The 18016-nt window shown below is 40.2% G+C and overlaps 2 protein-coding genes across 4 annotated transcripts; both read left to right on the top strand.

Moving 5' to 3' along the window:
* Positions 1-1113: 1113 nt before the first annotated feature.
* Positions 1114-11417, top strand: ogre (optic ganglion reduced). Of its 3 annotated transcripts, none has more exons than XM_070288182.1 (6): positions 1114-1556; positions 6854-7293; positions 8639-8746; positions 9648-9803; positions 9863-10215; positions 10279-11417. In XM_070288182.1, the coding sequence occupies exons 2-6, from the start codon at positions 7045-7047 to the stop codon at positions 10499-10501; spliced, it is 1089 nt and encodes a 362-aa protein (XP_070144283.1). In that variant the 5' UTR covers positions 1114-1556; positions 6854-7044; the 3' UTR covers positions 10502-11417. The 3 variants fall into 3 exon arrangements, with proteins under 3 accessions (XP_070144283.1, XP_017022657.1, XP_070144284.1); XM_017167168.3 differs by having other exon boundaries at positions 1114-1807; XM_070288183.1 differs by lacking the exon at positions 1114-1556 and adding an exon at positions 6308-6372.
* A 247-nt stretch (positions 11418-11664) lies between these two features.
* LOC108074909 (leucine-rich repeat-containing protein 57) lies at positions 11665-12763 on the top strand. The gene has a single exon (XM_017167138.3). The coding sequence runs from the start codon at positions 11910-11912 to the stop codon at positions 12624-12626; it is 717 nt and encodes a 238-aa protein (XP_017022627.1). The 5' UTR covers positions 11665-11909; the 3' UTR covers positions 12627-12763.
* Positions 12764-18016: the final 5253 nt, after the last annotated feature.

Here is an 18016-nt window from a genome sequence, read left to right as displayed (position 1 = left end):
CAGGGAATCGAATATGCTGAAGCTAGAAGAATTGCAATTGCTTGATAATAAAAATATAATGAGATTTGCACTTCTCAAGGGAAAATCTTTGGTATATGGGGATTATCAGCTCTAGAATTTAATTTTCATAACAAAGTATCTAAAAAACTATAGCCTAAGTTCAAGCATCTGAGGATTTCCATTTATTACTATAAAAATAAATTAACAACTATAGGTTTTTTAACTTATTTTGTAAGTAATACTTAAAAGTATATTTTCTTGGCAATCCATTTAAGCTATCAATCTTAGTTAAGAGATATTTAATATATAATTAATAATCAACTTTGAAACTTTCTAAGTTTGCCCCCCCCCCCCCCAAATATCGTATATTAATTTATTAGATTTCTTATTCCAAAATCAGGTTTTTTTCTAATTAATGCATCTTAAAAATTTCAAGATGAGATCACCTCCATGAGTATTTCTTGTAGAAACCGAAAGAAATATATTATTTATCATTTTTAAAAGTAGATCAAAGAGTTTTCTGTATATTTTAAATAAATAAATATATTAAAATGTACAAGAACTGCCTTTTTCTGGTTGTGCACTTGGAGTTTCGTGATTTCCCTGACTTTTTCCATAACCTTAACTTCTCCAAAAAGCCAAACAAAAGAAAACTTGGCCAAAAAGAATGAAAATAAGTGGACAAAAGCGGAACCCGAAAAAGCGGCCAGGCAAGAAAAGGAAAGGTAACAAAAGGGCGCTCAAGAGGGGGTGTATGTGGGGGGGGGGCGTATGGGACAATACGTATACGTTATGTATTTCTCCTGGGCAATTGCTGCTCCAATTTTAGTTCATTGCTAGCGATCAGTTTAATTTAAGGCTTAATTCGTTTAAATAAACAAATATAGCGTACTCAGCAGGGAGAGAGGGAGAGAGAGAGTTGGAGAGATAGAGCGGAAGAGCGGCTGGAGATGAGAAGAGATAGTGCCTGAGAGAGAGCGACTCAAACGCACTCAAAGTGTGTGAGCGAGAGCGACAGCGGCTCAAGCGAGCGGAGTGCAGAGAGAGCGCGAGCGCCGAGCACTGAACACTGAGCGGCGAGCGTTGAGTTTGATTTGAGTCGGGCGCATGTGAAACCAAAACCAAGCGGCAGTCGACGGCGACGGCGACTCGAAAACAGAAAAAACACCGAAAAAACGGAGAAAACGCACACGGAGCTGGAAAAATCAAAGACAACACCGAAACCGAAACAATATACGATCCGAAATCGGAGGAAAATATTAATTTTGTGCTGCGTTCGCCAAACGGCATTTGTTGCGCGATATAATTCGTTTTTTTGATTGTGACGACTAAAAAACTCCTTGCTTTTTTTTTTTTGTTATTTGAGTTTGCTGTGTGCGCGGTTTAATTTCGAGATTTTCCCCGCCACCCTGCCACCCCGTTCCGCTGGGCGTTTTTTAATGAAAATAATCTGGAGGAGGGCTAACGTAGAACCGTAGCGAACCTGTTCCATGCTAATTCTACGGCCACCTGGCAGCTGATTCGAAAAACACACAAAAACCGAGAGGAGCAAGAAGGTGAGGAGGCAGGAGAAGCTGGAGAAGAAGAGGAAGAAGCAGGCGACGGGAACAAACACAAACAAATACCATTCACACAGACACTCTACTCGTTTACTCGCTCGCACACACACACACGTACACATACACCTACGAGCGCGCCATGCTGTGACAACACCAAAAATTACAATTTCAAGAATAAACAACAACAAAGCCGAGCTTACAAGGAGCAGGGCGATAAAGAGAAGACGCGCCAACAAACGGTATTCTGCGTAAGTCTACAAAAATAATAATTTCTAAACAAAAAAAAATACAAAAAATACATTAACAAGCGTGGCAAAGAATAAGAATAAGAAACTGCATTCTCCACCGGAAAGCTGTCGACGAGCTTTCGAGCCGAGCTTTCGCTGTGGGAGGAAGCGGGACAGAGCGAGCGACTAGCGCGGATTTAGTTGTATAATCGTAATCTCCCCCTCCCCCGGGATTGACGCGCTAAGTCAGGCCTTGAGGCGGTACTTTGATTACCTTGATTAGCAGCCATTTGAGCCAATTGGTCATGTGATCACCGAGGGTTACGGGGCTACATATATATATTCTCCTGTATTGTACCTTTTATAAAGATCTTTGATTAATTACTGTCTTGGATTCCAGAGATTCTACTCTGTTCTTTGAAGATATCTTTGATGTCATATTAAATGTAGATTCTTTTGGTAATAATAAATGTGTAATACCAAGAGTTTACTGGCATCCTTTAGATTCGTACGACCTATAGTTTCTAAAAGATTTGCCTAAAAATATTATGTAAAACCAAGAGATTAGGTTTAGGTTTATACATTTTAGAGTATATGTTCTGTTATCAGGATCTAATGATTTAAAAAATATCTTCAAGGTGGCTAAAAACACCAAGAGTTAATTGGGTTTTCAAAGATTCTTTTGTATTCTGTGGCTTTGTTAACACCTTGATTCCCTTTCTTCTGGTCAGGTCTCAAAGGTCTTTCTTTTTTTCTAAAATCTTTCTTATTATTTATCTATCTTTATTCTTCATTTTCCAATCTTAACCATCTCGGCAATTGTCTCACCTTTTCCATTTTCCCAATCTCAATAGCTTTCCGGTTCTTATTTGATTTTTTTCTCCTATCCTGTTCCTACAATTAACATCTTGGTCACCGCCTTGAAATCATTTTTTACTTCCCCACGGAGAGCTGATATTTTTCCCACCCAAATGTTTTAATGGGCTTCCCCCTTTTTTCCACCGATCTTCCTGCTTCTTGTGTTTCTTCTAAACATTTTCCGCTTTGATGTTCCTCTTATTAGCTCCCCTCTTTTCATCGTTTCCACTATTATTTCCAATGAATCTCTTGGAGCGTCATCATTTTTTGTTTTCCGTCTACACAGGAAATAAAGATTGGTAACTGGTAAATTTTTTTTTAACTGATCTTAATTTGAATCAAAAATATTTATATAATTTGAAATATAAATATTAAACAAAGCAAATATTTTATATATAACATTTTGATTTGAACTAAGAAATTGTATGATTGATCGTTTCTTACGGTGCATCGGCTTACCTTAGAAGTCTGGAGTGTTGTCGGGTTCGGCGACATCTATGGCATCCCATCTCTCCCCTTTCAAAGACATCTCCCCAAGCCGGAGGCCCCTCTCTGCCGTTCCCCAGCCACACACATTCTTCCCCCCTCCAAGCGGAAATGGTCAATTTAGGTGACGCAGAAACAGTAGCCACTCATTGTTTTCGAGCATGTGTCTCCAATCAGAGTGCCCAACCAAATCGACGAGAAGAATTCTCCGTGAAGGAGACGTGGAAGCCACTACTAACTACTACCTCGCTTTCTCCATTTCCCTTTTCCGAGTACACATACACCACCACCCTGAGTATCCCCATTAAGTGCACGCTACTTTGCGGTTTCTCCGCTTCTCTGCAGGGCCTGATCCTCCTCAGCCATCCTCCCCAGCGACTGCATGCAAAGTTACTACTAGATGGAATGGGATGACCGACCCGGCAGCTTTGTTTTTTGGGCCAGCTGTCGCGTACATAGGAGTGCCAGAGATGCCAACGTGAGGCGATAGTATATATTGGACTAGAAAAAAGGCTTAATAGGCTTTAATATGTTCCTTTTTATTTTATATAGATTTTAGGCCATTATTTTTTAAGCACCTTTTTAATTTCATTGGAATATTTCACATAAATTAATATAGACTATGTTCTATTTAGAAGACCAACTCACCTTTTGGCAAGTGATCTTTGCTGTTTGGCATTTCCTGAGTGGCCGTCGTGAGTCGTGCTTTCTGAGAAATGCCATCGCTAGCACGTAACACACCCCGAAGGGCGACTTCCGCTCCGGTGACCAGCTGCTAACCAAATAACAAAACAAAACCCAAACCAAACCCTAATGAAAATGAATAAAACCCAGCTCTTTGGGAGTACAACTCGTACAGGCAGCGAATGCAATTAAGTCAGTCAGTCAGTCTGACGTCACAACTTCTAGCACTAAATACAAAAAGAAAAAAATTACAAAAATAAATAAAGCACAGATTCCGAATGCAACTGGCATTGCAATTGCAATTGCAGTTCTCGTGCGCTGTTTGCATTCATGTTAAGGTTAAGCATGTTAAAGCTTTTAAAAGACCCGACATGAGCAGCAGCAGCAGCAGCAACAAAGTGTGTGCAAACAACACTAAACAGCAGACACAAGCAAAAAAAAAAAAATAAAATAAATAAAAATTAAAAGCACACACAGGTGACAACAACAGCGAGCGTGCTTAATTTATTTGCCAAATGAAACAGCCGCTAAAAATGTGAAAGCATTGCAAAGGCAGCAAGAAAATAATCTGGGAAGATCCCAGGTGGGAGAAGTGTTAAAAACAAACGCTTTCTTGTTTAATTTTAACTCTAATTAATAGCTATGACAGAGATTCAGAATACGATATATTCGAAATAATATCTTTAAGTTTTGTTAACTTTTTTTTAAAGGTATAAGTAAAGATCGTTTCTTTATGAGATATTTCTTGGGTTAAAGTTCTAGTTTTGTCCTGTTGAAAATGGCTAACAAGATTAACCTTTGTATTTTATATTTTTTAATACAACTTTTCTATTTCTGTATAATTTGTTAAAATTTTTTTAGGCAACAAAACTTAACTTAGCTTACAATAAACTCTTAACCCTTAGCTTACTTTCTTGTATACTTTGAAGGTAACTTAAATATTTATTATAGCCTAGTATAGTTAAAGGAAACACTCAGCTCTCTGTTATATATATTCCCCTTAATACAAATATAAAATTTTACATTAGGAAAACGGCAGGGAATGTAGAACTAACGACTACAAAGCCGGTTTAAAAGCACGTTTGAATGCAATTGTGGTGACCTTTTTCTAAAAACAATTGGTTTAACTGACACCTAGCTTGGACCCCCCTCATTTTCTGTGCCATTTCCACACCTGGCGACGAGTGACAATTTGCACAGCTAAATTTCAACAAAATTCGCGCCAAAATCAACTACTGGATGATGGGCAGGCAACACTTGCTGGCAGTCCGTCCACAGTTCCATGGCCTTGGCAATGAAAATGCCTGGCAAAATGAAGGAAAATCAGCAACACAACAAATGGCAGCCAGCATGTGTGGGGGGAAAACATATACATACATATATACACATATGTGTATATGAAGAGTAAAGTGACGGAGGGCTGTAGAGAGGGGAGGGATGCATGCGGTGGGCGGTAGGCGGTGTGGGCCATTGTCAGCGGAGCCAACGGAGCGTTGAGGAAGCGCATAACAGCTGGGCTTTTGGGCCCAGGAAGGAGGCAATTTATGTACGGAATGGGTTAAGAGAGAGGGGTTAAGAGGCGGCCGGCCTAGTCAAGTGCAAATGCAGCTCGCTTGAGAAGCTTTTTGTTTTTGTTTAGAGGCACTTAATGGGAATGCCGACAATGCAGCATTTGAGTTTCGGCTGAATGCCTTTTTTATGAGAACTAAAGGAATGTTGTTGGATTTTACAAAATAACTTTACCTGTTTCAAATAGGCATAGAATGTCTTAACAATTAGCTAGATACCCATTACGGATTAGAAAAAGAAACTGTTGGATACACTATATGAATAAAAATCGCTGAATTATCGAATTTATCGATAACAAGTCTAGGTACAGTACAGCACAATGAGACATTTAAAACTTGAGTTGTTTTTATTTCTATAATGAAACTTATACATAACGTTTTTCATATTAACTTTATTTTAAAAATTATTGAATAATCTACAAGAAGTCTGGGTATCTCATTATCGATAGTTTCGATATTTCAGTGATTTTTCAATGAAACTTGATATTAAAGAGGGACGAAACCCTACTACTACATATTAAAAAATATTTTTAAAATCAAATTTATTTTAGAAATCTTTTAATTCTTAAAATAATTGATAACAGTTTCAGCCAAATAAGCATACAATAAATCGATATTGCCCTGACATATATATAAATATATTTTTGATTGATAAACAATTGCCTGTCCGAGGTAGTATAAGTGGAAAGAATAGAACACCTCGGTGTCAAAGAATCCGTAACGATTTAACATAATTGAGACGGGGTTCCCAGTGGCGCCTGGGTCAAATGCGTTGCACAGAGATCGCTGGGATCGCTGGGAAGCGAGACACAGAGAGAGGCAAAGAGATAGAGAGAGGAGTGCATTGCCCCCAGATGCTGGGAGATATACTCTGTGTGTCGTTTCTCCCGGGACGGACAGAGACAAGCCTCAGACTGGGGACTCGAACACGGTCTCGGTTTGTGGCTCAGTCTCAGTCTCGGTCTCGGAATCCAACGGGCCACACAGCAGGCAAGTGGAGCAAATGCCAATTGGTTACTTAAATGGCGCATCAATTTTTTTTTTCACCCAGCTGAGAAAGAGAGAGAGAGATCGATCTAGCTCCGCTCTGCGAAATGTGGCTTTAATTGAAATTGAAACCGTCTCAAGATTCTATTAGTTGATGTTGATTTATGCCAAAAATACTCGCTTGCCCTGCACATTTATCAATCAGAAGCTGCTCCTTGCTCAGCACAAAATGATGCCTCGGCGAACTTCAAACTGTGCCGTGGAGGAGGTGTCATCGTCGTCGTCGTCGCTTGTTTTCCAATCAGCGCCATGTACTTCACAGATACTGGCAGATAGCAGCTTGTATTTGCTTTGTTTCCAACACAGAAATTAAATTAAACCTATCTGATGGAGCAGATCGTGTGAATACAGCCCTTACATATTATTATTTAGAATAAATTTATAATAAATTTGAGCTAATTAACGTGTTTCTTTTACTTTGCAGTTGATATGCATCGAAGGCTGAAGGAGAGCAGGAACCGAAACAAGACCCGAACCGGCAAGAGGAAGTTAAAGCTAAGAACTAGCATTGCTTAACACTCTCTATCTCTATCTCTGTCCCAACCGAACACTGCCTGAGAGGAGCTAATCCGGAGATCCCGAGTTCCCAATCCCGATCCCTGATATCCTGACAAGATGTACAAGTTGCTGGGTAGCCTTAAGAGCTACCTCAAGTGGCAGGACATTCAGACGGACAATGCCGTCTTCCGTCTGCACAACTCCTTCACCACGGTGCTGCTGCTCACCTGCAGCCTGATCATCACCGCCACCCAGTATGTGGGCCAGCCGATTAGCTGCATTGTCAACGGTGTGCCACCGCATGTGGTCAATACCTTTTGCTGGATCCACAGCACCTTTACCATGCCGGATGCCTTTCGCAGACAGGTGAGAGAGGGGTTTCAAATATATATTCACATATTTTTTGCATTATTTAGTTATAAAACATTTTAAATATTTTATGGTTATTGATCTCAACAAGTTTATTACTCACCGAAGCCTGCTCTTAATGATTTATTTGGCTCTTTAAATATTACCCGAGTTCTCTAAATTATACAAAAATAAGCTAGTGTTTCGCTGTCTATATTTGTTTAATTTTTTATATATTTTGTTGGCAGCTCAAGCTACAAATTCAATGAAATCTTCTCAGGAAATCTTCATTAAACAAAGCTCACCTATTTCCTTTCCATTTCAATCTCTGGGATTCCTCTTAGAAACCCTTTTCGTTTTACTTTTTTAAATTCTTTTGGGTATTTTTTTTGTTGGTGTGCCTGTCAAGAAGAGACCTTCTTTTGTACACGAGACACGTCCGACAGGGGCAGAGGCATAACATATAGCTCATGTGTAGTACACACATCATTTGTGCCCGGTTCAGGCCTATAAAGCAATTATAAACTGGGCGTAGTCGGTCTTCTTAATAATATTCCTCTTTCCAGCTGCGGGCCAAGCAGCGGCAGCGATTTGTACAAACCGTTTGCACATGAAGAAATCAAATAAAACATATACAACAAAAAATACAACAAAATATACCAAAAAACATACAAAAAAACGAAATAAAATATTACAAAATAAAGCCCCGAATTGAATTCCCTATTGAAGAAATTATTTTTAAATCAAAATGATTTATTTCCACAAAACAGGAAAAAGCAAGTTTTTTTTGGGGCTCCCTTGATAGTTTTTACAAATCTTAAATCTTGATTAGAAATTCCCCAGACATACTCAAAAAGCTCTTAAATATTTCTGTAGTGTTTTATTTATAAATTCTTATTTTTTGCAGTGCATTCTGTCTGCTCCACAGGCTGCAAGCTCTCATATTTCATATTGTGAGAAGGGCAGGAAACAGTCTCCAACTCCCTTTCTTCCCGCCTCCTCCCTCCTTTCCGTATATATTTGTACGATTTCGTGGAAAACTTTTTTGTTTTTGGCAGTTAGTGTGCCGATCAACGATCAAGTTACCCCCGCAGAAGCACTAAGTGAATTCGCTTATAGGTTTCACAAAAAATAAATAAATAAATATATAAAGTCTTGCCAGGATTGATAGCAAAAGGTTTAGGGAAAAGGTCTAGGGAACTACTATATATAATAAAATATTATACTAAAATGTTTGCATGGAATATATTATATATAATTTAATTTTAGCTTGTTTCCTTTAAATATTTTTAGTTCTTTAATTTTTAAAAATGTAAATAATATTTTTAATATTTTAAACTTATATTCTCTTCTATTTTTCCAGGTTGGCCGAGAGGTTGCCCATCCTGGTGTGGCCAATGATTTTGGTGATGAGGATGCCAAGAAGTACTACACCTACTACCAGTGGGTGTGCTTTGTGCTCTTCTTCCAGGTGAGATTCCCCCTTTTTATTTTCTGATCTCTTTAAAAATTTATTCATTTAATTCTTATATATAGTACTATATTTATTATTATTTTTTTATTTTTCATTTATCTTTTGTAATCTTGTGATTAATCTTTTCGCTTTGAATAAAAAGCCACGCAACTTTTTGCTGGGCTCTGAAGTAGTGCTCTCGATTCTTCAACGCAACGACAATCGCTCCAATTAAGTTCAATTGAGAGCGTGGCATGTGCGGATATATATACGTATAGGGAGATATAGGGGAGTGCTATATGGCACAGTGAAAGAAATAAATATTTCTTGTAATAATTACCCCATGAACTGTTTATCATTTTGCTTTGTAAAAAAAAAGCTTTTTCCAAGCTTATTAATTTTAATTACAAAATAATTTGTATAATATTTTACAAGACCTTTCTTTAACCCATTTTTAAACGTGATCTTTTTCCTGATCGTGGGATGGGAATAGTTATGGGAATGGGACTGGAGCTGGGCTTGATGTGATCTGGTTGGGTCAACGTATTGCCCAAGTGACGTATACATATTCAAGTGAAACACTGGCGGCACTTAGTGCTCGGACTTGTGAAATACCAAATATAATTAATGACTTGCTAAATAGCAAACACAACGGTGGCAATTACAACAACGAGGCAGCAATTGCGACAACACAAGATCAACACACAAGAATGTGTCGATATATTGCGGCGACTTATTTCAATAAAAGTGTTTGTTGAAATGAAGACAAGATTTCTTTATCAAAAACTAAATCAGAAATTAAATAAAATTATGGATAAATATTAAAATTTTCAAACCTTCATGTAGAAGACATAGATTTCTTTTGCATTTATCCTTATAAGCCCCCTAATCCCTTTACTTTCTCTTGACCTTGTTCCAGGCGATGGCTTGCTATACGCCCAAGTTCCTGTGGAACAAATTCGAAGGCGGCCTCATGCGCATGATTGTGATGGGACTGAACATCACCATCTGCACTCGCGAGGAAAAGGAGGCCAAGCGCGATGCCCTGCTGGACTATCTGATCAAGCACGTAAAGGTGGGTGTTTCTAAATGATTCTAAAAACCCAATAGATCCTATAAAACATGTTCTTGTAGCGCCACAAGCTGTATGCTATTCGGTACTGGGCCTGCGAGGTTCTCTGCTGCGTGAACATCATTGTGCAAATGTATCTGATGAATCGCTTCTTCGATGGCGAATTCCTTTCGTACGGCACCAATATCATGAAGCTGTCGGATGTGCCGCAGGAGCAGCGAGTAGATCCCATGGTCTATGTCTTCCCCAGGGTCACCAAGTGCACCTTCCACAAGTATGGTGCCTCCGGATCACTGCAGAAGCACGACTCCCTCTGCATCCTGCCGCTGAACATTGTCAACGAGAAGACGTACGTGTTCATTTGGTTTTGGTTCTGGATTTTGCTCGTCCTGCTCATTGGACTGATGGTCTTCCGGTATGTTTAGATCTTGTGTGTACTGCGGCCTGTTTTTCTATAATTTTTCGTGTTTTCCTACAGCGCCTGCATCATCTTTATGCCAAAATTCAGGCCTCGTCTGCTGAATGCTCGCAATCGCATGATTCCCATGGAGATTTGTCGCTCGCTATCGCGGAAACTGGACATTGGCGACTGGTGGCTCATCTATATGCTGGGCCGCAATCTCGATCCAGTGATTTACAAGGATGTGATGAGCGAGTTTGCCAAGCAGGTGGAGCCCTCCAAGCATGACCGTGCCAAGTAATTGAGTCTCGCGGGATCCGCCTGATGACGACCGACCCCAATGATGTATACCCTGCCCCAAACCCAGACATAGCCTTGACGTGACTTTTTGGAAACCCAGAGACACCCCAGACACCCGACACCCCGGATATCCTTGTTTGGATTATTATTTTTATTTAGCACAAATCATTCTACTTAGTTGAAACTCAAGACCAGGACAGAGCCGCGTCCCCCCAGCCCCGACCCTTTGGTAGTTCTGTGATTGACCCGACTCCTTGACCCATTTCCCCTCCGAATCCCCGTCCCTGTCCCCCCCAAAAAAAAAAAACTATCATAAACATGGATTAATCAATGATCACAACTCGAATCGCATGGCAGAAAATAACTGACGAAAAGAAAAAAGACAATCAAATCCAAAACCCTTTTCTTAATTTTATCTTTTTTGCTTTTCCATCACACACACACGCGAAAAAAGAATGAGATTTTCCTTGTTTATTTTTCTGCAAAAAAAAAGAAATTAATTTTTTTTCCTAATTTTAAACTTTAATTTAATACCTAGCTCTTATTTATAAATAGTTGCATCACTAAACGAGAAGGAATTTCCCCCTAAAAAAGCAAAGAGATGAGAAATACAGGAAGAAAATCATATTTTTGCATGAAACTGAGAAACGCCGATAATAATATAATAATAATAAATATTGCTTTTGAGTCTTTCATAATAATAGTTTGTAGATTTTTATCGGAAGCGTTTCGAGACATATACACTTTTTTTTGCGGGGAAAAGAAACTGAAGCAAAATGACAGAAGAATAGAATGCGCTATGTTAAGTTTATTGTGTAGTTTTAGGCGAAAATTGCAAAGGTTTTATATATGCATATATATATTTTAAACTAAAATATGATATGAAATAAAAAACTTTTTACAACTGGCGAAAATAATTTACTATTTTCATTTATTTAATAAAATGAAAAGGGTTGAAAGGTGAAAATTTTCATAAAAAATGTTCATTTTAATTAAACGAATTAAATTATTCATTAATTATATTTTACTAGTTTTAATTTAAATATTGCGCCTTGATTTATATGTAATATTTTGGTCTTTTGGCGTTGCCAGACTGTAAGATTTAGTGAGACCTGCTACCTGGAAAAAGAAAATCCCCGCTGCTTCCGTGGGAATTTCCAGTAAAACCCCAACAAGCACACTTTGTAATAAATAAAAAATAATTCGCTGTTTATTTTGTATTTACACGCAATTAACCAGCCACAGGAGCTGCAGGGACACGCCAAAGGACACTAGGGGAGTAACGCCCACGTCCACACTTGAGGAAACCGTATTAGTCATTGCCAGAGAACTGACCTCCTCCAGTGGGTGGAGTTTCCCCTGCCGAGTGGAATCGATATAGAGCGAGACAGTAGCCGCACCACCTCGGGATGGGCAACAAACAGATCAAACAGCACCTGGAGACGGCCCAGAAGACGGGCATCCTGAAGATATCGCTGCAGCGCCTGCAGGAGTTCCCGCCGCAGCTAAAGGCCTATCCCAATGTACTGAAAACCCTGGATCTATCAGAGAATCGCTTCGAGCGCGTCCCCGATGAACTGGGCAAGCTGACGCTGCTGAAGCATCTGAATTTGAGTGGCAACCGGCTTGCGGAGCTGAACGAGGTGGTCGGGGAGCTGGTCAAGCTGGAGGTGCTGCTGCTCATGGACAATCTGCTGACCAAGCTGCCCAAGACCTTGGCGAATTGCACGCACCTGAAGACGGTGAATTTAAGCAACAATCAGCTGAAGGAGTTCCCCGGCATGCTGTGCGGCCTGAAGCAGCTGGATGTTTTGGATTTGTCGCGCAACCGGATCACCGAGGTGCCCGCCGAGGTGGGCGGTCTCTATGTGACCGAACTGAACCTCAACCAGAACCAGATATCGTCGCTGGCCGAGGATGTGGCCGAGTGCCGTAAGCTGAAGACGCTGCGCCTGGAGGAGAACTGTCTGCAGGCGACGGCCTTCACGCCGCGCATTCTCAAGGACTCGAAGATCTGCAATCTGGCCGTCGATGGCAACCTGTTCAACTCGAAGCAGTTCACCGACCTTGACGGCTACGACGTCTACATGGAGCGCTACACGGCGGTCAGGAAGAAGATGTTTTAGGGAAACCCAGAGAGTTGAACGAGCAATTCCACCTTACGATTTCCAATATCCCCACTTTTTTTTTTTTGCTTTCTCTGAGTGTCGTGTATTTTTCTTTTATTTATGAGCGTAAAATAATATATATTAGCTAAATTGTATGTGTGCATATTGTTATAAATTAATAATAAAACGAGAAAAGACAAAAAAAACAAAAGAAAATATATTCTTGACATGAGCTATGTATTTCTACACTGGTATGTGTGTAAAGTACACAATGTTTGACATGTTAGAATGTAATATCTTCAAGACTGTTAGCTGTTACAGTCGCTGTTGTCAGCATAAATGTTAGTTAACATAGTTGCTGTCTGTTAAAATTTAACATACCAGAGACATGTTAACGCCAGTCTGGCAACGCTCAGCAACAAGAAATTCAAATTATTAGGCGCCAAAAAAGCTTTTAAATAATGGAGAATATTTAAAAATCCCAATTTTGGCACGCTCAATTGGATTAGAGATCCTGGACAGCCGCTTGATTGCCCCCGGAAAGCAAGCAGACGCCATGCTCAATGTGGCGCATTTCCCACATTTTGATTGCCTTTTCGGGGCAACATCTTGCAGCATAAACCTTTTTATTTTCCTGATCTTTATGAGTGTTTATGGATGATGGGCTTTCTGGGGGTGTCGCTGCCAGTGACAGTTGGTCGCCCGCCCGCCTTTTAGGGTTTTTTGCTATTTGCTGACCGTTTTATGGCTTCCAACGGCTTGTTGCCTTTTTGAGTCTCACCATCCCCATCCCCCACGGGCTGGTTGGGGCTGGCATAAATGGAATATGGATGGATGACAAACTCGGGTCAGTTCTCGGCTCAACGTCTCGTGCACTCATTATCGCCCGTTTTATTTTCACGCATTGTTCGCAACAACAATGGTCGTTCGAACAACAAAGGGGAAGCCCCCCCAAAAAAAAACAGCAAGAAAGAAAGAAGGTGGGAGTGATGAGGCTGCGTGTCCCTTTTGATTGTTCCATGGGAATGGTGGAGCCCCGCGCCCGCCTGTCTTCGTTCAATGTTTCGTCATTATGGGTCCCTCGTAAACATTGATGACAGTCGGGATGCTGCACTCTCCGGCCACGCCCCCACAACGCCTCCTGATTGATTCCTGGTCTTGTGGCAGAGTTTTGTTCGGATTTAAAAGCGAGTCAGCGAGTCTGTGCAGATTGCGGGCACGGGGAGGCAGACAACTCCACAAATAATAAAGTGGCTCATCGTGGGTCATCTTGAGAGAGAGTAGGAGGTGGAGGAAGGACTTTGCCCCGGACTCGGACCCGCTCTTCCACTCATCAGTCAGCGGTCCCGGCAATCGCCGTCATTAATCAAACTGGCAACAGTAAGCCTCCATCCATCCCCCACAAAGGCTTCTCGCTTTCGCTCTCTTTATTGCATTTGTCACCAGGCGGCATGGAGGTACACTGAGAGAAATTCCCTGCACTCGGTTGGGCGAAATAATTACCATAATAACAAGTATTCCGAGGGTACAAGAGTTTTTAGAGCTTAGCAGGCATACCAAATGTTTGCCAGATATATTTCGATTTGCTATTAATTCTTAAAATATTACATTAAGATTTAGATTTAAGATACAAAACAACTGGAAAGGAAGCTAACTTCGGCAAGCCGAAGATTGATAAGTATTTATAAATTAATTATTTAGGGTTATTTAATTCGATTTTGTGTTTATTTCTCTGTACAAATAATTTCCCTCAAAACAAACACTGCCTGAATTTTCCAATCCTTAAATTTGGATCTTATTCCAGGATATCCTTCCCGTTAGAGAGCAGTTCTCGGTTCGTTTGTTTACATTTAAATTTCAAGGGCAAATATCAGAAAGAGAAGATAACCAAAAAAGAAAGAGAAAAACTAAATACTACAAGATACTCACCTATTATTTGTGGCGTCCAAACGTAAATATTCCTCCTCTCTTTATATTTTATAAATTATTACAAAAATCACTGCCACTTTTTTTCACTTTAACCATAGTAAAAAAATAAAAAAAAATAAAAAACAAAAACGAATGGCACTCTTTCGCCGCCTTTTGCCCGTTTTTTTCACAGTTTTCCTTACTCTTGTTCTTCGCTTTTGCCGATCAAAGCAAGAAGAAGAACACGAAAGCAAGGAGGCGTCACAGGCACTGCCATGTGCTCCGTCCCACTTGCACTCGCACTGACAATTGGAGTAAACTAAAACCGAAATAAAACCGAACTTTACGCTTTCCGGGCTTAGATTTTTTTGGCATTCGATCAGATTATCATTTTCCACGGCACGACAATGTTTTTCTGCAATTTTCCGATCGTTTTTACCACGTTTTTATCCCGTTTTTGGAGGAGCACGCGTTTTCCTGCCGAAAAATGTTCTTGCGAAAACTGATGTGAAAAGGAATGGCGAAAGACTTGTAGACGTCAGAAAGCTGGAGGCTGCGAGAGAGCGTCACTCTCGTTCTCTCTCAGTTTCCACTCTCCCACTCTCTGGAGCCTAGATCCTCTCTGTTTACATTTTTATTTGAAGCTTTAACTTTAAATATATAATAAATATTAATATAAATTTATATTTTAATTCTAAATTAGTTTTTTTATACGATTTAAAAATGTTTTTTAATATTTTTTCAAAACTAAATTTGTATGTGTCATGTAGAGTTTAAATGTTTTTTAATTAACATAAACTCATATTTTTAAAAAGATGCATTACAATTAAAACAAAACGATTTTGCTAAAATCTAAATAAAATTATATGCTGGCCACCTTTTCGCCGAGTGTAACTGGAGACGACGGAGAAGGAGTGCCTCAGAATTGTGAGAAACCGCACACATTGTGCGGTGGCCAGTGGGCGGGGGGTGTGGGCATGGGGTTGGCTTGGCCTGGACAAGGTCGGCGGTGGCAGTCACAACATAATTAGCAGCCTCACTTGGCTCCCATCCGCCTCCTGATTAACTGGGCGGCGGTGGTGTTCTGGCGGTGGCTTCTGGCCCGAATGCAGCTGCAAGTGCAGCTACGATTAATCATAGTGGCCGAAACGGGAAAGTGGGAAACCGGGAAAGCGGAAAAGCTGCAAAGGCAAGTGGCTTTTAGCCAGAGCGTTCGCTTGCTCGCTCGTGTTTTGGTAATCAAATTTCATGTTTGTTTGCACTTGATGTACGAGCAGGGCTAGTGCGTGTCCTAGTCCCAGGACATTGTGGGCCATCATTCATGCTGGCAGGGGGAGGCGGACGGCGTTTGGAAGGGGGAGGCCATCCATCAGCTGGACCAACTATTAGGCTAAATGGCCAGGACTGGACAGCAAGCGTTCTGCATAAATTTCAAAAAATATACACACATATATCCTTGTCCTGATGGCAGATTAGCTGCAGTTCCAAAAAAATATAATATGTATATATTTTATTTGGTCAAAAAGGCTCCATTTGTCTGAGGATGCCATAGAAATCTTTAATGGTTGGAAATCCAGAGTCAATGTGCTTGTAAAAAGGTCATTTTAAAATGGGTTTTTATAACCTTTTTGAAAGGATTTTGCTGCTGCAATCAAAGAATCTCCTCAAACTAAATTATTTTCTAACCCGGGGAAATATGGCCGTGGATTTTACAACTCAAAGAAAAGTGCAAGGCGAGGGAAAAATCCCAAAACGTCATCATGGATTTTGTGGGCCATCTAGAATTCTGATTTACGTTTATGGCCCAAAAACCGGCAGCCAGCGTCAAAATAAAGCTGCAGCAATTAAAGTGATCGCTCATGTGGGAGTAGGGAAAAGTCAGGAAAAGTCGAGGAAACGTCGAAAGGAGCGAGGGAGCTGCTGCTCTGAAAATGTGATGCGGGAGGAGGGAATTGCGAAGGATGAAAGGAATTGCAAGTGCGCAGTAGCTTGGTGTCCTTGCAACAAAAACGAAGACATTACCGAGTGCGAGGGGAGAGCCGGGGGAGGCGGAGGAGGACACTGAAGGCTTCCGGCGTTTGTTGCCGCAACAATAACAACAGCCAGCTGGCTGACGTGCGTGCTGGTCGGTTTGCTGGAACAGAAGGGTACACAGGAGACGGTACACAGGACACGGAATCGAGCTGAAATTCCATTTAAATGTCCCTCAGTGGACAAATCAAAGATAACGAAGAAAAAGCGCCGAAAAGTAAATTGAAAAACGGAAAAGCAGCCAGTTGAAATTGAGGGGAAAACCTTACGAATGCTAAAGGATATCAGAGTAATTTCGGAAACGGAAATGCTGCTTATTTGGGAGTTACAGATAAAATGCTGAAAAGCTAATGATTAACGAATAAATTTTTGATGTTAATTTATAACTTTTTAAATATTGGAATAAATTAATTAAGAAGGTTTTTAAAAATATAAAAAAGAAAGCACCTCAACATTCAGCTGGTTTACCACTCATAAGATACCAGAACTAGTTGGGAATTATAGTATCAAGCGAGTGGGTTTTTCAACATATTTGTAGCAGAAGGTGGTTAATTTTTAGCTTAGTTATAATATTTTTAAATTTGATTTATCCTAAAAATTATCATATAAAATACATAAATTTAGAGTCCCTAAAAAAATACAAATTAAATGCATACATTTTCAGCAACTGCATAAATTGTGTCCTGCTAAAGGACAACTCCTGTTCACGAAAATCGGCAAACACAGGCAATTAAGTTTTGGTCCATAAATCTAGAACCTTATTCCCCAGCTCCGTGCTTCAGGGAAAAAACATAATGCTAAGCATTTTTGATTAGCCACTCGAGCCGGGCACTTGTCCTAGATTTTTACGCAGACTCCCTACCTCCCCTTTGACCTTGTCAATCAATCTTTGACACACTTCCGCCACCTCTCCCTGGTCTCTAAGTGTACTATATGGCATGTGGCTGGGCCCTGAAATTAATTCACATTGTTATGCAGATTGGCCGGGGCCATCGTTAAACATTTTGTTGGCTACAGCTGGCGATTAGATTCCGGCTGAATGTCCATAATTTTGTTGGCAAGTGTGCGAACAATGGGAGTTGCTTTTTTTTATTTAAATGATTTTACGAGCTTTCTTCGAACCCTTGAGGAGTCCCAGCGAGAATCCCTGCTAAGTCAGCAAATATTCCAAGAGCTTTCTGGGATTTAATATCAATTCAGGATATGTTTTAAGGCCTTGCTAAATACATTTTTAATTTATACAAGAAAGTACCCTAATTTAGTAAACTTCTCTTAAGTTAAAATATAATAATATAGATTATCTATATATATCCCTTCCACTTTCCCTCAGTGTGTGCCCAAAGCTTGACAATGGGACTCAATAAAACACTTAGTATTTTATGGGAAAACTGCAGAAATGGCTAAGGGCTACTCCCAAAAATGTGTCATGGCCCGAAGAAAAAAGGAAAAAGAAAAGGGGAGGCTGGTTG

The sequence above is a fragment of the Drosophila kikkawai genome, chromosome X (assembly GCF_030179895.1).
Source record: "Drosophila kikkawai strain 14028-0561.14 chromosome X, DkikHiC1v2, whole genome shotgun sequence".
Lineage (NCBI taxonomy): Eukaryota > Metazoa > Arthropoda > Insecta > Diptera > Drosophilidae > Drosophila > Drosophila kikkawai.
The sequence above is the reverse complement of the archived record's forward strand: the minus strand, read 5'-3'. Positions and strand labels throughout refer to the sequence as shown.